Source organism: Hakea prostrata, chromosome 2 (genome assembly GCF_041222555.1).
Source record: "Hakea prostrata isolate BN-2017 chromosome 2, UWA_Hpros_2, whole genome shotgun sequence".
Taxonomy (NCBI): domain Eukaryota; kingdom Viridiplantae; phylum Streptophyta; class Magnoliopsida; order Proteales; family Proteaceae; genus Hakea; species Hakea prostrata.
Window position 1 is genome coordinate 48,690,875 of NC_142601.1, and position 27,433 is coordinate 48,718,307.

The 27,433-nt window shown below is 38.6% G+C and overlaps 1 protein-coding gene and 1 pseudogene across 1 annotated transcript in view; both read left to right on the forward strand.

The window, feature by feature from the left end:
* Positions 1–1,718: 1,718 nt before the first annotated feature.
* Positions 1,719–2,069, forward strand: LOC149024610 (large ribosomal subunit protein eL37z pseudogene; annotated as a pseudogene).
* A 3,292-nt stretch (positions 2,070–5,361) lies between these two features.
* The window catches only part of LOC149024611 (peroxisome biogenesis protein 3-1-like), a 34,226-nt gene continuing 12,154 nt past the window's right edge, over positions 5,362–27,433 (forward strand). The window contains exons 1-4 of the mRNA XM_089144832.1: positions 5,362–5,895; positions 6,057–6,218; positions 6,324–6,523; positions 6,695–6,819. Coding sequence (XP_089000958.1) covers positions 5,879–5,895; positions 6,057–6,218; positions 6,324–6,523; positions 6,695–6,819 — 504 coding nt within the window. The 5' untranslated portion in view covers positions 5,362–5,878. The remainder of the gene's footprint in view (positions 5,896–6,056; positions 6,219–6,323; positions 6,524–6,694; positions 6,820–27,433) is intronic.

Below are 27,433 nucleotides of genomic sequence, written 5' to 3' on the forward strand. Positions count from 1 at the left end.
AGAAAAAATTTATTAAGCCTTTCAGACTAGAGGCGTTGTGGCTTACCCATCATGACTTCCCACAAATTGTTAAAGAGGGTTGGGTGGCAAAGGAAGATCTGACGGATTTATTAACAGCAATGCAACAACACCTTCCACAATGGAACCGCAATATTTTTGGCAGTATCCATTCGGCTAAAAGGAAATCACTACACACTAGACTAAGAGGTATTCAATACCGTTTAGCTTTTTTTTTTTGGTACGAAACTGAAGAACTTCATTCATGAACTTAAAAGAAACTACAAACACCGTTTAGCTGATGGGAGTTATAACCATTTCTTATAAAATTAGAGGAGTAAAGGTTGGAACTTGAGAAATTGATAGAGAGGAAATTCTATGGGCTTATAAATCTTAGAAAGTATGGATGCTTAATGGAGACAGAAGTACCAAATACTTCCACCGCCTCAACAGTCATTCGCAAAAGAAGAAATACAATTTTTATAGAGTTGAAAAATAGTGATGGCGAATCACTCACGAACTTGACGATTTGAAGGCTCATGCAGTCAACTACTTCACGGAGCTTTTTTTTTTTTTATGAAGAGAGCCATGAATTTCAGGTATTAAATTTTACTCATAACTTTCCAATTTTAAATAATGAATGGTTGTCTACTCTTGAGAGTAAATTACACGAGGATGAAGTCCACGCTGCCTTTTATGAAAATTATGGGAAGTAGTCAGAGATTCGGTGAGTAGCACAGTCAAAGAAGCATTTGCAGACCCATCTCATTAAGTATTAATGTCAGCTTCAAAATAGTCACCAAAGTTATCACCAATAGATGGAAGGAGTTGATGCCATCCTTGGTTTCACCCAATCAAGTTAGTTTTGCGACTGATAGAAATATACAGGAAAATATTATGAGCAAATTGCACTAGCACCCCAAAATGGAAGTTTTAAAGCACTGACACACCACTTTATGTTTAAAAAACATAGACACCCCCACTCATTAAACACATTAATCCATTCTGTTAGTGAAACCATTAATCTACTTTTTTTTTTTTTTTTTTTCTAAAAATGCCCTTACCAAAATCAAAAGAGAAAAGAAAAAAGAAAAGCCTTGGGCTCTGATTATCTCCGCCGTCTCCACAAGGGTAAAGTTTCATGAGAAGGGTAGCTTTCATGAGATTACCATAGACTGCAACAACCTCTGAACCATCGCCACCATCACCACCATCACCTAAATGACAGAGACAATGATCAATCTTCAAATCCTAATGGTGGGTTTGATCCAAAAATGGAGATAAAGATAGATGGACAATCGGCCATTCATGTTAAGCATCTCCAATGGAAATTCAGAGGTAATGCATCTATTTCCATGAGTAAATTTAGAGTAGAAATTTATTGGGATGTTCATGACTGGCTATTTAGTCCTGGTCTACGCCATGCTCTGTTTATATTCAAGCCTGTATCATTAACCAAATTCCCATCGTCAACATCGATGTCATGGTCGTTGGCGATGACGTTGTCCTCATCTCAGACGGCGAGTTCAAGTTCATTAGAGGGAGAAAATCCAAGTGGGTCATTTGGGTTCTGTTTATTTCTCTATGCTTGGAAGGTGGAATGAATGAATTTGCCAAGACCCAGATGAGATAATTTTCCCCTACCATCGTCATCATATCTTCTTGAACACCACCTGCTCCAGAGAAGAAAACAGAGTTGAACAAAGAAATAACCATATCTATCTCTCGACTTAAGCCTTACGCGGGCTGAGTGGCTACGGAGCTTAGGGTTTCTTTGATACTCTCACAATGGGCAAAGGAATAGGAAGCTTCGGTAAGAGGAGGAACAAGACTCACATTCTCTGTGTGAGATGCGGGCGCCGCAGCTTTCATCTTCAGAAGAGCAGATGATCTGCTTGCGGGTACCCTTCAGCCCGTACCAGGAAATAGAACTGGAGCGTGAAGGCTATTAGGAGGAAGACCACCGAACCTGGCCGGATGAGGTATCTCCGCCACCTGCCTTGCAGATTCAAGACCAACTTCAGAGAAGGTACCAAGCAACTCCAAGGAAGAACGGGGCAGCCGCTTCTTAAGGTGTAGGAGGGTTAATAAAGGATTAAAAAAGACTTAAGCCTTACGCGATAATAGAGGTTAAACCCTTCACAGCTAGCTTTCCTTCTTTGCAGCGGCGAAAACATCAGCGGAGTTAGTAGAACCTAGAAGAAATTCAGGCAACGGCGTCGTGGCAAACTTATGTTGATGACCATCTGTTGTGTGACATCTGTCGTGGCAAACTTTTGGAATGAAAAAAAGAAAAGAAAAAGTTTCACTTAGAGAATGGACTAGTGTGTTTAATGAATGGGGTGTCTGTGTTTTTCAAACATAAAGTGGGGTGTCAGTGCTTTAAAGCCTCTATTTTGGGGTGCCAGTGCAATTTACTCAAATATTATTGCAGCCCAAAAAATCTTTCACACCATGCATAAGAAATCAAGTAAGACTTAGACCATGGCTATCAAGATTGACCTGGAAATTGCCTATGACAGATTGAGGCGGAGTTTTGTTGCAGATACATTAACACGTGCAAGTATTCCCAACAGTTTAATCATGGCCATTATGGCTTGTATAAGCACAACCAATATGAGTATTTTATGGAATGGAGAAGCAACTAATTCCTTCAATCCTTATGGGGAATGCATCAAGGGGACCCTCTATCTCCTTATATTGTTATTCTTTGTATTCAAAGACGTACTAGCTCACTGTATTCATGATGTAGTTGCTCAAAAGAAAGGGAAGCCCTTATAGGTAGGGAAAGGTGGACCAAGAATCTCACACCTTACGTTGGCCGCTGCAAGCGGGACGGCAATCTGTTGAAACCGGTGAGTAAGTCAACAAACAAGTATTATGATTCTAACTGTATTTAGTATGAGTAATAGGACTTATAAAGAGGAATACAATGTTTTCCTAAGCCGGTCCTCAACCTAAAGCTTAACATATTGTTGTAAATTATGCAATGATTTTAATAAATGAAAGGTAGAAGGGGGAAAAAAATCAACTAGAAGACATATAACAATCAAATTAATGAAATAAGCAATGATTCATGTACATCCCAAAGAAAAGAAACTAGCTACTCACTATACCAAAGCTCATAAAACAAATACAGATAAAATTTAGAGAGAGGGTTATGATCTTCTTCTCGAGCAATGAAAGAGATATGAGATCCAAGATCTGTGTTCGCCGTCTTCTATCTGTGGTTGACTTCTCATTTTTATCTATCTCGCACACAATAAATTTGTCATATTTACCCATCAATTTGACTTTTATTCGTTCGGATTATGGGAAAATGCAAAATTAAAAAGTTCTAGATTTTTTCATTATCTTTCCATAGAATCTCGAGTCACCGTAATCCGAGTTCAAACGAGAGATGTATGCCCAAAATATTCAAAGTGAGTCTCTTTACACGATTTGCATATCTTATTACCAATTTTGTTCATTGGACCTCCACCTTTTTTCACTTTAGTTAAGATTTATGCCCTCTTTGCATTAATTAAGTAGGATATCACCATTCATGATTTATTGGATAGATGATTTCAGGGGACCCACTAAGGGGCCACGGGGGGCCTAGGTCCCCGGATTTTTAATTTTTTTACTATTTCTTTAGTTTTTTCATTTTCTCACATGTGAAATATCACTATTAACCCCCCCCCCCAATTTGAAAACAAATTTTAAAGGTAAAATAATGGGTATAAATGTCATCTCTATTTAAAAAATAAATCATCAATAGCTATTTATTTTCCCCTCTCTTCTCTCTCACATCTTTTCTTCCTATTTATTCTCCTTATATAAATGTGGGTTAAGGGAATTTTTTGAAAAAAAATTATTATTAAATATTCAAAATGCCATTTTTAATGGAAACTAACTCCTCAATTCCTATTAATTATCCTCTCTCTTCTCTCTCACATTTTTTCTTCCTATATATTCTCCTTCTATAAACGTGGGTTAAGGGAAATTTTTGAAAAAAAAAAAAAATAATTATTAAATATTCAAAATGTCATTTCTAATGAAAATTAACTCCTTAATCCTTATTTATTCTCTCATATCTCATCTTTTCTTCTTATTTATTCTCTTTCGTTTCTTTATTTATTTATTTATTTTATAAGTGTGGATTAAGGAAAATTTGAGAAAAAATCTTCTGCACAATTAGGTTATCTTTCTCTTTTTTCAAAAATTGTTTTTTTATGTTATTCTTTATTTAATTTTATATTATTTTTTTATATTTCTTTTGCAATTTTTATTATTTGATTTTATATTGTAAATAAAATGTCTATAATTGTAAGGTAACTAACTAACATTGGATTGCATTTTTGACCTAAATTTTTTTTTTGTTTACAAATTTTTTACGATATCACGTGTATTTTTTTTAACTGATGTTTTAATTTACCTTGTTGAAAAAAAAAATACCATTATTAATAATTTACCTATTTTTGTCAAATATATGTGAACCCCACAAAATATGTAGGAAAAGCATTGATGATTCCCCAATCTGAACTTTTATTATTCCCCCATTATTGAATCCTAGTTCCGCCCTTGGATGATTTTATTTTAATTAAAATCATCCAATATCTAATATGCCAACTTTGCTCCACATTATTATCACAAAAATACTCAATTAGCTCTATTTTAGTTAACTAAGTATGAGAAATTAAATCAAATAAATAATGATAAATGCATGCTTATCAAATATTAACAAAAACGTTCAATTTGCATATTAGTCTAGGATAATTCTATTTCTTACTATTTGTTCGAATAAAATTGATATAATTATTTTGATACTTACTTTATAGTCTTCGAGAAAATAATCATTTTTTCATCGGTATATTACTTCTTATGGCAGCGTACAACCGTTAATTTTTTGATAATTTTTAGGTGACAATAAATAAATCATCTTAAATTTTTTTTTTTTTTGGTTATAATTACTAACACCATTAGTCTCAGTTAGTTACATACCTATTTTCAATATTACCTTCATATCTTTAATTTAAAAGCATTATTTATGACGGATATCTCTCAAACCTTTTGAAAATTTATGATTGAAAGAAGAAGAAATTGTAGACAGTAGAGCGAGGAAAAAAGAGAGTCCAAGCATGAGTTTTTAGTTCAAGATTATTCTTCTCCTTTTACAATATTTAATTTGCTTACACAATAGTTAATGAGAATTTTCTAATAGCAATGTACCTTTGATATGATTTAGCATATAGGGTTTTGAAAATTAATTGAATAACTCAAGGGTAGCGCTGAAATTTTTTCTTTTTCCCTCAGAAAAAAATTACCGATTCCGTGGAAAGTAAACCGGGTTGGTCCATCGATAATACTGGGGAAGAAAAACAGAGCTAGCCTCTATCTCTCGTTCTCTCACTTCAGCCAGTCGCGCGTTTGCCCCTTTTGGCCGAAACAGCTGAGTCCCAAGGCCCCCAACCATGACTCCATGAGCAACTATCTGGTCACCTCACAGATAAATTTGAAGGTTTTACTGCTCAAGATATATTCTTCTTTACCAAACCAGAATCCCCAGACCGGAAGACAAACGCCTTGTTCTTCTACTTATTTCCTGCCTCTGATCTTTTATTGAACTGTAGGGTATTTATTCTCTCAGTGTCTTTTATTGTTCTGCAATCCCTTTCGAAGACGTTCTATAGTTGATGCAGTGGTTACTAGTTGCTTCTATCCCAATTACCCAGGAAGTAATTGCTTCTCTTTCTGCACTGACCTCTCTTGGGAACATCGTTTTGCATCGAAAGAGATAAGACTCCATTATCTATGGGTTTTCCTTCCTTTTCTCCTTCGGAGTTCTTATAGGCACTGAAAATGACAATTTAGTGATGGGTTTCTCAAAATTCTGACATAAATGATGCTTTCTTTAAGGTCAGTTTCCATGTTTGATTATCTGGTTAGATTTTTCTTTGTAGAAGATCTGATTTCTGCTCGAATTTTCTATCTCGTTTGGTCTTTCAATGTCTATACGTGTTTCCTTCAATTTTTAGTTTTTTCTTTATTTGGGTTTTGTTCCCTTCCCTGTAATGTAGGGGTTTTTGGAGAAGGCATAGAAGGAAGTTTTTTGTTACAGTCGGAGTTCTTGGGAGCGGATATGTTTTGTATAAGCTTTATCATGCTCATAAACAGAAGCTCTCTGATTTGGAGAGAGAACTTGAAGGCGAGAGGGCAACCGATGAACTCATAAAGGCCCAGTTAAGATCGGATTCTGATACTTTCTGAATAATTGGATATAGCCTTTATCTCCAGCATTCCTTTTTATTTGGTTCTTCCTGACTTCTGTTTCCTTCAATTGGTAGACTGCAAGCCCATTTTGAGAACATTCAAAGAATAGCCGATTCGACAAATTTGCCTTATTCAATGCATTATTTGCAAAGTCGGATTGCAGAAGAGTTGGACCTTTCACCGTTGACTGCAAGGCTTTCCCAAGGGAAGGGTCAGCCGAACACGCTTACCAACCCGGAGAAACTGCAGCTGTGGGAGAGACTCAAAATTCTAAGTATGATTATGCTATCAATATTGTGTTGTTGGGTCTTGTCTGACTTTTTGCTAATAATTTCACATTGTAGGGCTCTCTTCTATCTTATGTATTCCGCTTGAAGGGTGTATAAGACTACATAAAAGAAACAATTGGATTCTTTGTCTTAATTGGGTTAATTTTGTACACTAGGTTTCACAAGAATGATATCGTCATTGTGGGCGATGACGATGCTTAGCTTATATATAAGAGTACAGGTCAACATTTTAGGCAGACATCTATACATTGATACAGCTCGGGAAGGTTCTCATCTACTGGTAAGAGCTACTTTCCTTTTCAGAGCTCTCCTTAACCTACGTCACTAGTTTTCCTTGTCTGTCATCTGGAATGTACAAGTGATAGTATTCATGGACATAGCTGAACTTTTGTTCCCTCTAGCAGTGTAGTACCATTTTCATGTTTCTTATCATTGTTCTCAAACTTAAAATTCATCCTATATTTCCAATGTTGCAAGGTTGCTGAGATTCTTTTGCATCTAAGTACTGTTGCTAAATCTATGTAGTCATCAGAAAAGTAGATTCATTGGATAATAGACTATTTTGCAATTTGACAATCTATAATCGAAGTGGAAATCTGGAATGGCTTATGTCCATTGTCAAAATAGTTTGGGGGACTTGTATTAGTGAATGGGGATTGTGACCGGAGAAAATTCATCACTATAAGGACATTAGAAGATTTCAGAACTTTTGAAGTGATAGAATCAGAATTTAGGTGAAGATTCCTCAAAGTTTATTCCTCAGATCCTTCACAGTCCCCCTGACACCAAAACAAAGAAAAAAAAAGAGAGTTGACACACCTTTGTATCTTACTTGTGGTAGCATCTCTGGGAAGCATTTCATGTTTGAAGTTTGTGGAGGCATGTCTGCAGATTGTTTTATATACACAATTGAGAAACAAACCCTCCTAAAGATTCAAGGCTACTCCCCTTTATTAATATTTCTCTCAAAATCCAAATACAGTTAAAGTTTGAATTTTAGGACACTAGTTCTTTTTTTTTTTTTTTTTTTTTGGGGGGGGGGGGAAGGGTTTACACTGTGGGGTAGAGTAGAAGGGTGGTAGGGAATCAACCCCGTCCGAACATGTGGGGGACAGGATCAGCCATAGGGACGGGTGGCGAGTTCTCATTTGGGAGCAGCCACTTCCATGCTGTCCTACATGGAAGGGGTTTTGTTAGTTTGTTAGGATTTGCTCGGGGCTATATTAGAGAAGAGGGTGAAGTGAGGAAAAAGTGGGGGACTGAATTAGTATTTTGTGTAGGGCAAGCTTGCGTGCCAGGGGGGGGGGAGACCCTCGATTGGGCAATCTAATAAGGCATTCCGGGGACTTGGTTCCCTTGAAATGCTATCTGTAAGTTATCTTAGTGACCAAGTGCATCGATACATCTCTGTTTTTTATTCCTTTTGGGTTGCAGTGTGTTTATGACTCTGTTACAGGGGCTGGCATGAGCTGGTTGCAGGGGTTTTCACAGGGCTGCCAAGACCTGATATAGGGTTCGAAGGTTTGATTGAGGGAGTTATCAGGTTTCTAACAACATGGTGTCAGAGCACGTTGCGACTGTAGAGATGGTAAGGGGCAGAATGGAGGGCAGAGTAGGGAAAGTCGAGTTTACCATAGCTGTTCTACAGGATCAGGCAGCAGTAATAGATTTGAAATTAGGTCTCTGATTCAGCATATGGAGAAGCAAGAAAGGGCTAATCAGGAATTCAGAAACGGGATTTGATCTTACCTGCAGTGTGGAAAAGCCATTGAACTTGATTAACCAGCGCTGGAGGTGACAGAGGAGCGACTACCAGGAGCACCAACACCTTCTTCAGGGGATAATTTGCAAAGGGGAAACATCGAGGAGCCATATCAAGTTGCAGAAGTCACAGAACACAGTTTTTCTTCCTAGGCATCGACGACCCCTTTGGATAGATCGCAAAGGCCAAGAGGTATTTCCACCTCTACGGACTTGACAATGATGAGGCACTTAGACCGACAGCAATTTGCTTTGATGGACATGCTTTAAGGTGGATGTAGTTTAGAGAGTTGTAAACATGATGCTAATTTCGGTCAAAATCTTGGTTTTTTTTGGAAAACTGAGACGAAACCTGTGGTGAATCAAAACCTGTGAAAATCCTGTAGGTCTCGACTGGTTTCACGGCTTTCGTCTAGGCTTTTTGGACCTCAAGTCCTTTTTTGCTGATTGCTTTCAACACATTTTTCACCCTATTTCAGTCACTCCTTTGCCTTCCTTAACACTATTTGCTCTTCCTTTGGGAATTTTGCAAGGTTTGTACCAGACTTCTCATTTTTGGTCTTTTGCTTTGTTGATGGCTTAAATGGTTTTGTATTGCTATGATATTAATATATGTTTAGTTTAGGACTACTAATTATGGAAAAAATTTAGAGATAGACAGAAGGAGTCGAAGAAGGAGAGTTGTAGATAACACATGAAGAAGAAGAAGAAGATTTGAGATTGAGAGGAACCTCAATCGATTGAGGAACTCCACTTAATTACTTCTATATTCATAGTATAGTTTCCCAATTACAATAAACTTCAAAAAAGGAAAGAAGAGTCCAATATGAACTCAAAATAGCAGTACTTTGCTTGAGTTTTAGTGCCTGGTGCTGAATCTCAAGCCCTACTTTTGTTTTCCAAAATGCCCTCCAAGGCTCTAACACTCCCCTTCAAGCTGGAGAATAAACATCAAACATTCTCAGCTTGTTACAAATATACCTTACTCTTTTTGCCCCTAAAGACTTTGTAAATAAGTCAGCCAACTGTTCTCCAGTTCAAATTTGACAAGTGGAAATCAGTCCTTGTTGAAGCTTCTCCTGAACTTTGTATGCTTTGTATGCTCATGAAAAACAAGACTTGATGCTATGTGAGTCGTTGCCTGATTGTCACACCATGGAGACATAGGAAGCTCATGACTAAATCCAAGCTAACCCCAAAATTTGTTTGGTCCATATCAGCTCACAAGTGACAAGTGCAATGGCTTGATACTCTGACTTTGCGATGGATTGAGAAATCACTGTTTGCTTCTTACTTTTCCAAAGCACAAGATTTCCTTTGACAAAGGTACAATAGGCTGTGGTAGACCTTCTATCAATCAGTGAACCAGCCCAATTTACATAAAAAATCCTTCAACTTTCGTGTGACCATGATTTGTGTAAAGCAGTCCACGTGCAGGAGCTCTCATAAGGTACCTTAATATGTGCACAACTGCATTCCATTGAGTGGTATGAGGGCTAGATAGGAACTGACTCACACATTGACTGGAAACACAATGTCAATGAGTTATAACCAAATAGTTTAGCTTTCCAACCAACCTTCAATACTTCTCTGGATTGTCATGGACATCATCATCTTCAGGCATAAGTTTTATATTTGGATCCTGGAGTATCCAAAGGGTTTGAGCAAAGTATTCATGTTTCAGATAACAAGTCAACATATTTATGTTGGGATGGAAAGATTCCCTTCTTAGACTAGGCCACTTCAATCCCCAAAAAATACTTAAGTTTTTCCAAATGCTTATTTTGAAACTATTTCTGTATATAGGTTTTTAATGCATCAATACCAGCTGAATCATCTCCTTTAATAATTATATCATCCACATACACAACTAAGAATATCCTCCTTGCACTAGACTGACGGTAGAATACTGAGTGATCACTCTCGCAACGAGTTAAACCAAACTCTGTCACAACTGAAGTAAATCGGCCAAATCACGCTTGTGGGGACTGTTTCAGCCCATATAATGACTTCTTCAATCAACACACTAGACCATTCTCCCTTGAGTAACAAACCTTGGAGCATAGAACAAAATTCCATTGAAACTTGTGAAATTTCCACCGAAATTTTCCATTTTGGGAACCTCAAAACGAAAAACTAGGGGACCGGAAAAAAATCCCAAGGTTCGATTGAAACCGTAAAAATTTCATCAAAACTTGTTGAAACCTGGTTCAACTCAGCTGAATTGGTTGGTTCATGAGGGAAAAAATTCCCAAATTTCGTGGAAACCTGGGAAAATTTGTGGAAACCTAGGACATTTTCTTGCAAGTTTCGTAGCTTTCCCATATTTTCAATTTTTTGTTTCTTTCATGTTTCCTCAAATACCCCCTCCATTTAGACTTCCCTATCCAAATAGCGTATTCCCTCAAACTGGTTATCTTAGGATTGTTGATGACCAGACTTATAAAGTTACAATTGTTGATTACCTTGACAACCATAGGCATAAAATGTCATGGGATGTCTATGTTCGTTGGTTATAGGAGAGGATGTTACATGCATAGTATTACTTAGCTCATAGGATGGATCCACCGAGGCACTCCTCTTGGTACTGAGTTGTACTTTCCTTTTATTGTCAGTTACTTCGTATTTGATGTTTTGAAGTTAGAAATTATATATTGAATGTTATGTACTTAAGTAGTTAAGTTTATAATGTACTTCTCGGACAACTCTACATTGATGTTATGTACGTTAAATGACATATCTACATTGATTTTAATAGCAAAATACAGCAAATGTGTTCTTTATACTCTAATTAGCTTAAATGCAGAGTCCCACCTTAAAATACTCCCTAAAACATATCAAAACTTCATGTCGAAACTTGCACAAAAAAGTCCTAAGTTTTCTCGAAATTTCCTAGTTTCCCACTTTCACCTAGTCGAAACTTGAGTTTCTCTCGAATTTTTTTCTATGCCTTGGAGGTTGCTCCATATAAACTTCTTCATGGAGATCCCCATTGGGGAATGCATTCTTCACATCTAGCTGAAACATGGGTGAATGATATGTAGCAACTGAGGTTATCAGAATCCAAACAGAGGTGAGCTTTGCAACAAGAGAAAAAGTATCCAAATAGTCCACTCCATGCACTTGAGCATATCCTTTTACTACAAGTCTAACCTTTAACCTAACTGTGCCATCAAGATGTACTTTCATTGCAAACACCAATAGTAGCTTTCCTAGGAGGCAAGAACAAGGTCCCAAGTATGGTTTTCTTATAGGGCTGCCAACTCCTCAGTCATTTGCTACCATTCACCTAGGATTTGACAGGGCTTCAGACAAAGTCTTATGAAGTGGGTGAGTCTCAGTGGTAGATAAACAAGCATGAAAAGTAGGGGAGAAATATTAGTGTATGAAACAAAGTTAGGGATGGGATACTGAACCTAACTCTGAGTGCATTCACGAAGAGCAATCGGAACATCAAGGTCAAAAATAGGGGGACTTACCACAGGATCCAAGGGTGAGGAGCCGATGGAGAAAGATGGTCTATAGATGTCTTTGGACGTTGCTGATACACAGTAGTGATTTTTGTCTGGACGAGTGGAAGCGGTGGTTGGATTGTAATAGGAGAGGAAATAATAACAAGGGGATCCACATCCATATAAGAAACATCAACAAGGCTAGAGGAATAAGGGACAAATTCAAAAAATGAAACATTAGCTTCAATAAAATATTTTTGAAGTTCAATGAATAACAATAATACCCCTTCTAGGTATGGGAGTACCTGACAAACATACACTTAAAGGGCTTTCAAATTAAGCTTAGACAGTCCATGTTTGTGATCCCAGATAAAACAAACACTCCCAAAGACGCGCGGAGGCAACTCATGCAAAGGTCTACTTGGAAACAATAAGGAAGGCGAGATACCATCTTTCAAAATAGATGAAGGCATTCGGTTAATAAGGGGACAAGTAGTTAGGACAACATCGGCCCAAAAAGGTGGGCACCACATTTCAAACAGTAAAGAGTGGATGAATTCCATTAGGTGGCGATTCTTCTGTTTTGCCACACCATTTTGTTGTGAGGTGTTGACATTAGAGGATTTAGTGAAGAATGTCATATGATGTCATAGATGTGTTAAAGGGAGATGGAAAATATTCTTTTGCATTGTCACTCCGAAGAATTTTAACAATTACTCCAAATTGTGTGCGAATTTCAGTCACAAAATCACAAAAGATGTTAAACAATTTATAACGATTTTTCATCAAATATATCCAATTAACTCTAGAATAATCATCCACAAAAGTAACAAAATATGGAAAGTGCAAAGTGGAAATAATAGGACATGGTCCCCACACATTAGAATGAACAAGAGAAAAAGGTTTGTCAACCCTATTATTAGGAGAAAGGGGATAGCTTACATGATGAAGCTTCCCAAACTGACATGATTCACAAGGTAAAGAAGAAATTGAACTAAATTGTTTTTTCAAAATTTCCAAAGTATTTAATGAAGAATGGCCTAGACGACAATGAATTTGGTGACGGGTAGATGTGCTCGTGTAAGCAACAGATGGAATGTCATTAAACAAGTACAACCCTCCCAATTGACGGCCTCTACCAAGCGTCCTCTTCGTTGTAAGGTCTTGAAACATACAATAGCTCAGAAAGAAAGTCATAAAACAATTATTGGTGGTGGTTAATTTATGAACGTATAATAATTTAAAAGAATACTCAGGTAAGTATAGAACAAAAGACAGGGATAAGTTGGGGGGTGAGACTGACAGTTCCTATACCTTTAACAGTGGCATGGGAACCATCAACGAGAGTCACAATGGAAGAAGATGGGGGAAAGGATGAAAAGTTACCATGAAACACCAATCATATGATCAGATGACCCTAAGTCAATGATCCAGGGACGAAATGTAGATACTCAGGCTGTAGCATTACCTTTCTGAACAAAGGTGGTAGTAGGAGTTGGAGACTAAAGTGCCTGAAATTGGGTGAAGCGGGCATATTCTTCATCAGTCATTTTCACAATCTTCCCTTCTGGTTGTGCAGTATTGGATGGCTCTGATGATGCAGTGTTAGCAATCTGAGGTGGCTTGTCATGAAGCTTCTAGCAAAATTTCTGTATATGTCCTGGCTTTCCACAATGATGACAAGTCTTGGCATTCCCATTAGTTTCAATGGATCCCTGAGTTTGGGTTTTTACTTGATCCTTCATTCCCGTGACCCCGTGTACTTCCAAAACCTGACCCACCACCAGAGCCATAGTTTGGAGTAGAAGATGCTAATGCAGAATTATTGGAGGAACTAGACTCGTGTGTTTTCTTTGGACACATCAAGTACATGGGAAAAGTTTCAGACAGTGAGGGTACCTTATCTCCCCCTAAAATTTGTGTTATAACTAAGTCAAATTCCTTTCCAAGTCCTCCCAAAAATCCCATGATTGCAAGTTGTTCCCGCTGATTTTGCATCTCAACAACTTCTGATGAAATGGGTATAATGGAATTTAACTCTTCATACGTTTTCTTATAATCCCCTAAATATTGGGTCACAATTCTGCCCTTCCTATCAGCCCTATAAAACTCTTGTGTGAAACCTCATAGATATGAGAAACATTATTCTGTCTAGAATACAATATGTTTAGGTGGTCCCATAAATCTTCCACTGTGTCACTATGTGTAACTAAGTCAACAATATTTACTCCATGGAGTTCAATAGCGGCCTTAAGGTTTGGGCATCTACAGTCTTCCGTGGGAAGATAGTCTTCCACCATGTATCCTTCCCTGTGAACTTTGTAAGATGATCTTGTTGTCCATGATCAGTCAACACAACCTGGACTATATTTTCCTCTGTAGCCCTTCAAGTTTATGTTCAGAAATACGATGGGATGTGGATGTCATGATTGCAGATTTTTAGTAATGGAACTTTTAGGTTTAGACATGATGATTTAATGAGAAACACCTTAACAAGTATAACAACTAGTAACACCCAACAATGCTCAGTCAACTCAAAGAAATTTCTTCAAAAAGAATAGGGAGCTACTAGTATTGCCAAAATTTCTTCTCAAAACAAAAAAGGGATCAAAATAGATCAGTTGAACCAACTAATTTGAACTAGAAGATGTATGAACCAGCAAAATAAACTGATCAACCCAACTGAACCAAAAAATCAAAGCAGACCAGTTGAACCAACCCATTTCAAAGAACCCAATCGCATCACCCAAACCCTAAACCAAATCAACAGTCACTCACCTGTCTTAATGATGGCAAAAAAGATACATGAAATAGAATATGAAACAACCCTAAGTTAAATATAAGAGGAAGTCTTGGCTATTGCAGTTCTTCAATGCTCCCCCTCAACCTGGAACTTACAAGTCACCCATGCTCAACTTGGTACAATTAGCACGAAAAACTAAGAGCAAACAACCCTTGGTAAACATGTCTGCCAATTTATCGCAAGAGGACAAAAAGGGAGTGACAATGAGCTTCTTCATCACTACATCTTTGACAAAGTGACAATCTTCCTCTAATTGTTTGGTGCACTTATGGAATACTAGGTTACTAGCAATATTGGTAGCAGCTTGGTTGTCACAGTACATCTTCATTGGAGAATCCACATGAAGTCCCAATTCTAGAACCACGTCAATTTAGTTGCACTGTGGGCCATGGCTCTATACTCAGCTTCAACGCTAGGCCTAGCAATGGTAGTCCGCTTTTAGTTCACCAAGTGACCAAATTCCGTCTAACAAAGGTGCAATATCTAGTAATAGACCATTGATCACTGGCCGATCCTGCCCAATCTGTTTAGAGAAGGGTACTGGAGCCATGTGTCTATTAGGCCGATAAGTTAACATTTTGCCTGGAGCTCGCTTAGGATAACGAGGTATACAAACTTCAGCATCCCAGTGAGCTTTTCTTGGAGACTAAGTGAAGCTGAGACAGAATTCCAACAGCAGAGGTCATGTTTGGTCCTGTAATTGTAAGGTAAATTGACTTCCAAATCAAACTCCTGAGATATGAACATCATCTACTAATTCCCCATCTTCAACTTCAGACTTTTGATGAGGATCTGATGGAATATCTACACACTTTGAGGAAAGCATTCTTGTGTTTGTGAGAATATCCAAAACATACTTCCTTTGAGATTGACTAATTTCTTTCTTGCTGCGAATCACCTCTATCCCAAGGAAATAGTAAAGATCTGCTGGTCCTTATTCTGAAATGGGACTGTAGTTTAGTCTTCACCTCTTTAATGCCAACCCTATCATTTCCAGAAATAATAATGTCATCAGCATAAACCACCATGATAACAATTTTATCATTGCAACGGTAGACAAACACTGAGTGGTTAGAGTAACTCTGGTTAAACCCATAAGTGGTTAACAACAAATGAATTTCTCAAACCAGGCTGTAGGAGATTGTTTGAACCATAGATGGCTTTATGCAGCTTGCACACTTGATGTTTATTCTCCCCCTGAGCAACATACGTAGGAGGTTGCTCCATGTAAACTTCTTCTTGAAGGTCGCCATATGAATAGGCATTTTTTGATGTCAACAAGCTACAGTTAGGACCAGTCAAAATTAACTGCAAGATAAATTATTAGATGAACTGAATTCAACTTGGCTACAGGAGAGGTCTCAAAGTAATTAACACCATGAGTTTTGAGTGTATCCTTTGGTAACCAGATGGGCTTTGGGCCTCTCAGTGGAGCCATCAGAGTGATATTTAATAGTCATTACCCAACAATGCTTAATCACATCCTTACCTGGGGTAAATCAACCAAAGTCCATGTGTTCATCCACTTCCATATCCATGGCAGCCCCCCGATCGGGGTCTTGGAGAGCCATAGAGTGATGAAAAGGGATGGTAAAGGTGGAAGGACTAAAGAGACATAACAAGATTGGTCACTTGAGGAGGATGATTAGATAAAGCAACAAAATGGTCAATTGGATAAATGACATTAGAGCAAATTATGCAAGAACGTTTACCTTCAAATGCCTATGTATTAGAGCTACCACCAGATTTGGGCATCAGCAACATCTTTAATTTAACAGAGCTACATCTATACAATAGGGCACCATTCAGATGAAGGAGATATAGAGCATATGTTGTGACTACCTCAACCCACTCCCCCTGATGAAGATTCCATTGAGCAGTAGATGGGATGCACAAAACCACTTGTAGAGGGCCAGGGTTGAGGGTACCATGCATTCCTAGGCCAGAAGAAGGGAAAACCAGCTATTAAAACTTAAAAAGTACATGGATCCATGCAAATTACTTGAAGAGGATTGATCCTGATCTATATGAGAGATATATGGTTTTCACCCATTCATTGGAAATGAATGTTTTCAAGAAGGGGAGGATTGACGTAAGCACCAAACAGGATACCGAATTTGATTGATCAAAATAGTACCCAAATAGGACCCTTTCACAGGGAGTCAATTGCAAATTTGATGGACTTAAGATGAAATAGAGTTTAGATGGGAAAAACGGCTGAAACTAGAATGGTATTATAATGGGCTGAATAGATCTTCAAATAAGGGCAGAACTATAATGAAGAAAGTGACAATAACAATGTAACATGTAACACACGGGCTTCACACCGCAAGGTGGATCAATTGGATCGAACACCAACCTACCTTGATCAAACACAAGGGTTCTCCAAAGAGGAGGAATGCTAGCAAGCAATTTGATTTCAATTCATAAGTTGTGTCTTCACCTCTTACATAAGTCTCTTTATATAGCATTCTAAAGAGACATAAACACTAATGGTAACATCCAACCACTAGCTAACACCACCTACCTATTAATAACTCAACTACTACCTACCTCTTTGACAAAGGAAAACTCCTTTGACAATGAGTTCTTTTATTTTCAAACCACAGCCCCTTTTATTGACTTTTAAAATCTAGACTTGGGCTTAGGTCTAGACTATAAAGTTCAACATATGTGGACTAATTTTGACCCACTAAAATAGTCATAGCCTATGAAAGCCATGGGCTGATTCAGGTGATAGCTTTAGGTCTTTGATGGGCCTAACCTAGTGGGCCTTTTCTTTCTTAGATATGTCTTTAATTCTGCATCAGGGGAGGATTGACGTATGCACCAAACAAGCCCCTAACAAGAGCTACAAGAAGCCTTAGCGTCGCAAGGCTCTTGCGCAATCCCCTACGGGTATTTTTGTCTTTGTCCTTTGATTTTGTTTGTTTTATTTGTTTAGTTGGATTCTTGCTTAAATTAGAGAATCCTAATTGGGTCTTATTTCAGTTGTTAGTTGTGGAGTCTTAATTAGGAGTCCAAGATCAGTCTAGTGTTGGGATTCCTAGTCTCAAGTCTTTGTGGAGTCTTAGTGTAATGGTTACATATTCAAAGCCCACCGCTGTAACAAACGGTTTTGGTCAATGAAAATCTCAAAGAATTATAGCCAAGGAGGCATCGAGTAGGGTCCTTTTGGGGGGAACCCTGCAGTTGTCAAAGAAGCTCTTTTTTTCTCAATCTTGAATGCGATTCTCTTTCTGCTACACCAGCCACTGATTGCAGCCCACTTCCTCTGCAAGAACAGCAAGCAAGTCATTCCCCTCCCCAGTCCCTAACCCTAAGTCATCAACTATTCCCCTTCATCTCTCTCAATATTGCGCGACACTCTTTTCACAAGAATTTTGTGCAAGAAACCCAAGAACCCTTGCTGTCCCGCTCCCTAGTCCAAGATTAGACTCCTAATCCCTTATTAGGGCACACCCAAAACCCTCGGTCATCAGCCTGATCCTTCCCCTTCACTCAAAACCAAGAAACAACCCATTCCCACTCTTCCACAATTAAGAAAGGAAAAAAGAAGAAAGAAAAGGGAGAAAAGAAAATCTGCAAGATTGGGCAAGAATCATTAGATCCCCATTCCTCTCTTGCCACAAGCTTCCCATAGACCTAAATACACCAAATTTGAACCTTTTTGTCCAAACCCAACCCATTTTGTTAAAACCCTAATTTTACCCTTTTCTAATTTATCCCAACCTATCTAGGTTTTGTTAATTGAGCTTTCTCCATACCCTTCTCAATACCCTAAGGCTGCGTTTGTTTGCTGGAATAAAGGTGGGGTGGGAAAATTCTTGAAAAAAACAAACTTTTGCTACTTTTCCTTTAAATCCTAAAAGTGTACATTGTTTGGTTGCTTGGGGTGGGAAAGTTAGAGACAAGTTTCCTTAATTTTAAGGAAACTTGTCTGGTGAGGTGGCAACCCAATTTTCCCACCCCACAAATTGTGTGGGACTTTGTGGAAAAGTGTAGAAAAGTAAAATGTGGGACCCACAATTAACACTTTTTCACACTTTCCTTTCCTTCTCCTTCACCCCATTACACATGGGGCCCATGTTTTTTTCCCACCCCTTTTTTTGCACCCCACCTTTGCAAACAAATGCAGCATAATTGACCCAAAGCTAACCCATTTTAGTGACTGTTAAAACCCTAAAACCCTCCCAACTCTATTGCAAAACCCTGGATTTGTTGCTGTGGGTGTAAGAATTGAACCAAAAGCTTTTCCATCCTCCTTGGTTACATCACAAACACAGCCAAGAACTCTCAGTTTTAATGGGAACGGGGATAAGGTGGGAAAAGCCATAGAAAAGGGGGAGTTGTTAGAAAGTACTGTAGAAGGGCATCCTTTAATTAGGTAATAGGCAGTCAAAACACCATCACATCAATATTGTGTTGAAACATGCATTTGGAGCAAGAGGGCTCGGGTGACCTCAAGAAGGTAGCGGTTTTTCCGTTGAGCAACACCATTTTGCTGAGGGATATAAGTACAGCTAGTTTGATGAATTATTCCATTTGATTCATAAAAACTAGAGATATCACGTTGTAAATATCCCTAGGTATTATCAGAAAGGAACACTTTAATAGGCACCAAAAACTGAGTTTTTGTTTTGCTCACAAAAATTTCAATTCTCTCTTTTAACAAATACAACCAAGTGAGACAAGAATAATCGTCAACAAAGTGACAAATACTGAAAACCATGCCTATTAGGAAAATGATAGGGATTAGGGATCCCAAATATCAAAATGAACTAAATCAAATAACGATGAACTACGATTAACAAAGCGAGTGGGGTAGGAAACACAGTGGTGTTTCCCTAACTCACATGCTTCACAATTAAGTTTGAACAGAATTGAATGAAGGAATAACAATTGTAAATAGAGAAGTGATATTTGTCCTAGTCTACAGTGTCATTTAGAAGGAGAAATAGCAGAGCAGCAGCAGCAGCAGCAGCAGAGTATGTAGTGGCTGCATGGTCCAGGTAATACAGTACATCCTTTTCATATGCTCCATTGGTCCTTCTCTTTGTATGAAGTTCCTAAAAAGCACAAGATGTAGGAGCAAAGAGTTACAGAGCAGTTTAGGGTTTTAGTAAGTTGTTCAACAGATAATAATTAATAAGTTAAAAGGAAACTTATCAGCATGTAAAGCTGCTGATACGGTAAGAGATGCTGTAGAGATAGTTTATCAGTCCTCAAAATGAGAGTGGAAGATCCATTGGCAATAATAAAAGAGGAAGGATGGTTAGATGTAGAAAAAGAAGTAAACAATGATGACTTATCTGTCATTTGAGTGAAAACTTTGGAATCAATGATCCAAGGAAAGGAAATAGGGTCAGAAAGCAGGAGTATCTGCATAGGATAAAGTTGCAGTTGACGTGGATGGTCCAGTTTGCGAGAAGTGGATGCCTCAATATTATGTAAACAATGCATGAGTTGGCTTAGATGATCACGTAGACTTTTGGAGATCTACTGATGCATAAGTGAGTGTAGTGTCAGTAGGATTGACTACGTCAGTACCACCATCAGACACTGCATGATTGTTGATGAGCCTGGTCAGGTTTCCCATGTTTTGGCAGCATGCTTCCACCAAATGACCAGACTTGCAAAAGGTACACTGCTGTGCAGCTCGATCAATTTGTTGTCCACTACAATCAGTAGATGAACTACCTCCACTTGAACCACGACCTTGACCACGTCTACAGGAGGTGATAAATGCTGAAGTACTTCCTTTAGAGGTATTTATTAGAGTTCCTGATAAACCGATATGCTGAAGGTGAGAGAATACATCAGTCAGAGTAGGTACACTTACACTAGTTAACAGATGTCCTTTTATATGCTTGTATTCAGGGTCCAGTCCAGCAAGAAATTTAGAGACAAGGATTTGTTGTGCTGAGTCTTAAGCTTCTTAACGTCAGTGATGATAGGTTGAACTATTGAAACTTGAAATGCATTTAGTTCTTCCATCATACCTTTAAAAGAGCTATAGTAGTATTGCAAGAGTTTCCCATATTGCTGAAACTGATACAGTCTCTCATAAATGTTTTTAATTCAGTTCAGATAAAAAAAATCTCGAGGCAGTCACTGTAACAAGGGACAGCAAGTATAATATGGCAGCAGTAATAATAAACCTCAATATGTCGTTTACCAGCAGAGAAATAAGGCTGCTGTTGATTCTGGTAAACAGCAAACATCAGTATTATCAACCATTAATCATAGACATGCAGTAGGTTGAAACCTCAAATCTCTATCTGTTGTTTACTAGATGAAGAACAAGGTGGCAGTTGATTCTGGTAAACCAGTAAACAGTAAACATTAGAACAGCGGTATGAATAGCTCTTTAGTATGAAATTGCAGCAGGGTAAAGCAATGATCAAGTCACTTTAGTATTTACCAGAAGAAGGATGAGGTTGCTATAGATTCTGTTAAACAGGTATGCACCAAATAGAAGGGCAGTAGTACTAACTCTCCTTAACAATGATCTTGCAGCAGCGTAATATTAGCATCATTTCATCATAGATGGTACAACCCAGCCATTCATCAAAGGTATATAATTAGAGGTGGTACTAACCATTGATTCATCAGAGGAAGACCACATACCCAGAGAAAGGAGAGAACCAGCAGATCCATACAAGAAGGAACAGCAGCTAGCAGGCCCAAGTCCCGGACTTCTTGTTAGCAATGAACAGGTTCCTCCAGGTCTCCATGATGAAAACTGAATTTTTGGGTTAGGGTTCCTAGAAAGGTTTCCGTAAAATTAAGGATTTGGCCAGAATCTTCCAGCAGTTAAATTGGCAATGGGTTGCCTATGGGTTGCTCGATCTAGATGGTAATTGGAAGGAAACACTAGAAAATAGTTTATGGTTTCTATGGGATGATAGGGCAAAGCTTAGAGGGTTAACAAATTCCCATGGGATGATTTTGAGATGTCTAGAATCGATATAGGGCGTATCAAAGATGCTTAGGAAACCTGCGGTTGGGTATGGGAAGGTTCAGGGATGATTTTGGGATAGTTATGGGTTCTGGTATTTGGGTAACAGAAAGTGAAAGGAATGTTAAGAAAATTTTAGGGCTTTAACAAACCAAAATCGAAAAGGATTTGAGAATGGATCTTGGGCAATCTTCCTTGGATCTTTCTTTTACCTTTTATTTTCTTTCTTTTTCTCTTTTCTTTCTTTCTTTCTTTCTTCTTCTTCTTCTTCTCTTTTTTTTTTCCCTTCTTCTGCCACAAGTCAGTAGAGAGAGATAGAGAGGGAGAAAAGGGTATGATGGGGGAGGGAGGGTGTCATAGGGTAGGGGATCAGTGGGGGAGAGGCTGGGAAGGTTTGCAGGGGGTAGGGTAGGGGTTTTAGGGTGTCATAGGGGCAGGAGGGTGCTCCCAATGGTGTGACAGCAAGGGGAAGGGGATTCTAGGATTGCACAAACAAGGTAGGGGTAGGGGGAGGCCTTGCAGTGGGTTGAGGAGGTGGGGGAGTGTGCTGGGGTTTCTGCAATTGAAGGGGAAGGGGCGGGGAGGTACTGTGATGGTGGTAGAATGAAGGAGAAGGGGGCTGGGGGTTGTTTGCTTGTCGGGCTGCTGTAATTTTTGGAAGAAGAGTGCTACACAGAATACTGGTGTTGATCTTTGAAGAAGAATCTCAACTCTCGAGTCACAGGGAACCAAGATCCTTGATTAATCTTTTTCAAATAATATGACTTAAGAAAATACAAAGAATGGATATGCTTATTTATAGCCTAACCTAAGAGGGTTTCCTTTATAGATTAGGATCCCTTTACAAATAATCTCAACAATCCAAATAAAGACAGATTTATTGGAATCTCCTTGAAAATAGATTCCCCCTAAGACTTAAGACTTCAACAATAATACAAGGAACTCTTCTGTAAATAAAGACTTGTAAGAGTCTATCTTTAAAGAAGACTCCTAAGGACTCGAGGACTCATCTTTAGCTCAAACAAGACTTCTGACTTATCAATATACTCTTTGAAAAATATAAATAAGGCTCTGAAGATCAATTCTGGCAAATATTTAAGGCTGGAATTGACCAAAATACCCTTCTTAGGGTTCGGCCAGCCCTAGGTTTGCCACCTTGGAGTGGTCTTGGGGCCCAGTTGAGGGTTTTGACCAGGGGCTGATCCTTGTTCACACCACTCCAGCAGTAGAAGGAATGGCAGATAACTTCATACGTGTTGTTGGAAAAGTTCTACCACATACAGTAGCACAAGGTGGCTGCACACCAGGTAAGAAGAGAAAGATGAATAAGGAAAGCAAACCAGAAGTGGAAGAAGATACTCTTAATCACAGGTGCTCTGATACCTTGATATGATTTCAGTCCCTGTGATTAGATCAAGAGCAGAGAAGAAGAAGACACCACATTTGTTAGCCACAAGTAGGCAGCCTGTGATTTTATGGTCTCTCTAATCTCAGGCCCCTGTTTTATACAACTTTATTTAGGATAAGAAGTCTGTTATGCCCCTATTTTATGACATCAGAAATACATGAAATAGAGTATGAAACAACCCTAAATTCAATAAAAGGAACTGAGGACAAAACTGCTCTTATTGGCGTCAGGACTTGGAAGTTCTGGCTGTCGCAGATCTTCGACATTATTGATAAAGTTAATTGATACATCTCTCCCATTTATTCCTCTTGGGTGTGTGTGTCTAAGGGATTGAGGGGCTGCTATGGCTGCAAAGAGCTGATGTAGGGTTCAGTTGAGGGAGTTACTGGGTTCTTAACATTAAATTGTTTTCTCTTGACACTCCTCCAATACTAATTGCTATGAATATTTCAAATTTCTCACCCTTAGACTCTTCATGGTGATTGGTACTGGTTTACATTGGAAGATTTTAGCAGTTCTTTCTTTCAAACACTCCAACTGTAACTAAACTGTTAACGTTGGAAGGCAGGAGGAAGTGAATGGAGTCTATGCCTATTATGGAGTGAGACAAAAATTTGAGAATTGGGGTGACAGGTGATTTTCACAATGGCATATGAAGTGCAAGTCTATGGAGTTGGGCCTCTTTTTTTGGGTTGGGGGGGGGTGATGGGGGGTTTGAGGAGCTTGGGTTGTTGTCATGCTTTGTAATTTAGTGATCTTGTGAGAGGTCACAAGCTCCCCCTTCCAATGATGGTGATTATCCTTCTGTATTGCTAACCAATCTTGTGGTTTTCATCCATTCACAAACATACTCTCAAGTAAATAAAAATGTTAGGAAAAACATCATTTAGAGTAAAGTTAAAAAAAAATTGACTTCCTAGGGACCTAGGCATCCAGGGCGGCTGGTGATGTAGATTACAGGACCAGTAGGAGGATCTTTTCTAGGAAAGCAGCAGGTAAGCTAGGGTTCAATTCCTTGCTGTTTGGGGTCAAATCTCAAAGGACAACAGTAGTTCTAGGCTTGTAACCCTGCTGTCTAGATCTGGAATTGGAGGTCACTTTGGGTTCTAATCCTTGCTGTCCAGATCAATATTAACAAAGAGTAGTTTAAACTTCACTCAGACACAATAGGAACCCTGCGACAAGGCCTGAATTGTGTCCCAACTCTTAGATCTAGGTATGGAATAAGTCTAGGGTTAATGGGGGTAAGAAATAGGGTTCGGCCAGGTTAGGACTTGGTCTGAAATTAATGGAAAATATCTGTTGCTATGGTTCTGTAATTTCAGAAACAACCCTAACAGTCTACGGTTTAGAAAATATGGTATCCTAGTTGGTTTAGGACTCTTAGGGTACTGGTTAGGGTTAGGGTTGAGAAGGGAGGTAGAGGGGGTGTCGGGGAGGTTAATGCCACTAATCCTAAAAGGGTTTGGGGTCTGGTTGAAAGGTTTAGGAGTTGTGAGAATTTTGGTGTAATTAGTATTTGGGGTTTCTAGGGGAAGAAGATGAAGTGCAGGAAAATTCTGCACAACTAGGGAGGCGCTGTGTTTGGTTTTAGGAATGGTGGAGGGAAGAGGTCCAATCCTGGGGGTAGGGTGATGGGAAAAGGCAGGGGTTTGTCTAGGGTTTTTGAAGGGGATGGGTGCTGCTGCTGCAAGAAGAAGAGGGAGAAGGGGAAGCTCATGATAAGGGTAGGGAGGGGAATTGGATTGGGAATGGGTAGGGGTTTGACTTACTTGATTGGGGAAAGGGCTGGATGCAAGGTTTGCTGCTTGGAGTAGCTTGCTGCCGGATGCATGAAGAAGACGAAGAAGATGAACCAATGCCGAAATTGCAGCAACATCCTTTATCTCTTAGACCCAAGCCGTGGGCTTGCTTCCCACGACTCCAAGTCTCTGATTTTGTATTAATTCTCCAAGCGATTTGTTTATTGAGGTGGGGGCTTCTTCCAATTGATGGAAACAAGCTAAGACTCAACTTAAGAAACTTACTTGAACTCAAACTAGGGAGTTCACTTTGGATTGGGATTCCTTTTACATCTCAACAACTTAAATAAGACAACTAGAAAGGAATCTTCTAGAGAGCTCGTAAACCAAGGCAACCTGCAAAAATAAACAACCAACTTCTAGAAGGAATCCTACTTGAAAATTTGATTCCAACTGGGACTCTTACTCAGATAAGGACTGTTAACAACTAGTTCAATCTAAAAACAAAAATTAGATGTTGGATTCTAAAATTATTTGGAGTTAACTGAACCCTTCTGGTGCCCAAGTGGTGTGGGGAAATGATTAAATTGCCCTTCTCTGATTTTGGCCAGCTTCTTGGTGTGCCTCTAGGGCTTTGTTTTGGGTCCAAATTCTTAGGGATCCTATGATTGTTGGATCTGGTTGCACCTTCGGGGTCCCTATGGTGCCCTTGCTTTGTTAGTTCAGATAAGGTGGGCAATTGTACAGCCCTTGGAAACTCACCTAGATACCTATGTGACACCTTGACAACTATACTTACTTCCAAGTCTGCAATGGGTAGATTTTTTTTTTTTTTTTTAAGTTGGTTGTTATTTCTTCTCTTAAAGAAGTGTTTTGAGTTAATCAGGACTCACCTGTTATAGCTTGTGTCTGTGAGGAGGTGACTGCATCTAATTCAGAGTGTAATTTCTTTTTTTCTCATTTAATTGTTTGAGTCAAGTGGGAAGTTAGATTAGTTTGTTTTTCTATTTTATTTATTTATTTTTCTTTCTTATTGAAACATGTTAGAGGCTGGCCCTAACTTAGCCGACCCCATTTAGTTGGACAAGGCTTCTTGTTGTTGTAGAGATTGGCCCTAACTCACATTTGAGTAATGGATTGAATTTGTTGTTTGAATCTCTCTCTGTGACTTGTGAATTGTGATACTCTTCTCTTCTCCTTCACCTGATCTCTCTCAATTTCATTTTTCATTGACGAAACTGGTAGGGTGGGGGCTCTTTGCCATTACAACATACTTATAAAGCTATAAAAATAAAATAAAATAAAAACTCTCTTCAACCATTGAATACTTTTGGAAGGTCCCCAGCTACTTAACTTACCAGGGTCGGGATCTCTGCTGGCAACATAGCTTCTGTGCCAGCGTGAGGGCCATCAAAGTGCTCATGGGAGCATCAACAAGTGGGATTCTTCGCACTCACTGGACTGGGATGGTCATTTTGTGTTGTTGCAGGTACCATGCTGCCAAGCAGGGTTCTTTTTCCTTAAACTTAGAAGACTTAATTGAACAGGCAACTTCTCTTCAATGCAGGCTAAGTTGGCGAGTTACTTCTTGGCTCAGATACTGTAATAATAAAGAAAACATTACCCAACAGAAAAGGGAACCTTCTCCCAGCTTTAGTCTGTGAAAGATCTAGCACATAGTTTCTTAGTCAAGAATCTTTAACATTAAAATTCAGCAAATAGCAATGTGAAAGATCCTATAAAAAATAGTATATGTAATTTTCTGGTGACAAGGTAACACTAGTAATATTTTATGGATGACGAAGGAACAAAATGATTACTAATTATTATTTTTTGGATGAATAAACTTCACTAGGATTATTAAAGGAAAGGGAACTTGGGGTTAGGAACTAGGTTCAGACGACACAAAAAATGGAGAGTAGGGCTGTCGTTAGATTAAAGAAAGAAGAATAGATACAAAAATAAAATAAAAGAACGGCAGTAAGGTCTGCCGTACAAGTCCAGGACCTCCTGGTTTACATCTCTTTTGAGTATTCCATGTTCACCTAGTGGAGGCTGACCTTCTTGTTTGTGTTTGCAGGTATTTAAAGTTGAAGAAAGGGCATAGGAAGGAAAAATAGAAATGGCATAAAGACATTTTGGTCATAAAAATGAATAAAGGGCATGGTGTGTCTTTAGTTGGTCTTTTTTTGATACAAGGAAGCCAAATGCAAAATGGTCATTTTTTTGATAAAAAATTACTTAGGTCAAACCTCAGGGTGTTTGTCCATAAATGTAGTAAGTAAAAATATCATTATTAAAAAATAATAGTACAACAAGACTGATACAATCGATATATTACACATAAAAAATGGAATTTCTTACATGTACTAATACCAATCTTGTATTAGGTGTCATATTGTATCTTAAAGATGCATTACATATCAGTTAGTGCCGAAGGATAGTGAAGGATAGTTATAACCTTACTTGTAGGTGTGCCATGGTGAGCTTCATTGTGAAGTTCCCAAGAGACCCAAATTTCAAGTGGTCTTCTTTGACCCTTGTTATCCTTTAAAAATTAAGAGCAACTCAGTATATAAGGTTCCCTGTTACAGCCCACCCAAATATAGGCCCACCGGCCCAACGTGGTAGGCGCACAAGCTTTTAGCTTGCGAGGCCCACATGGCCTAGTCCATTAAAATTCCTATTGGGCTAAGATTAGCCCATTATCTAGAAGGTCCTCTAGTAAGGGAGAAGATTAGAAACATCTAGGACCTTTGTGTATATC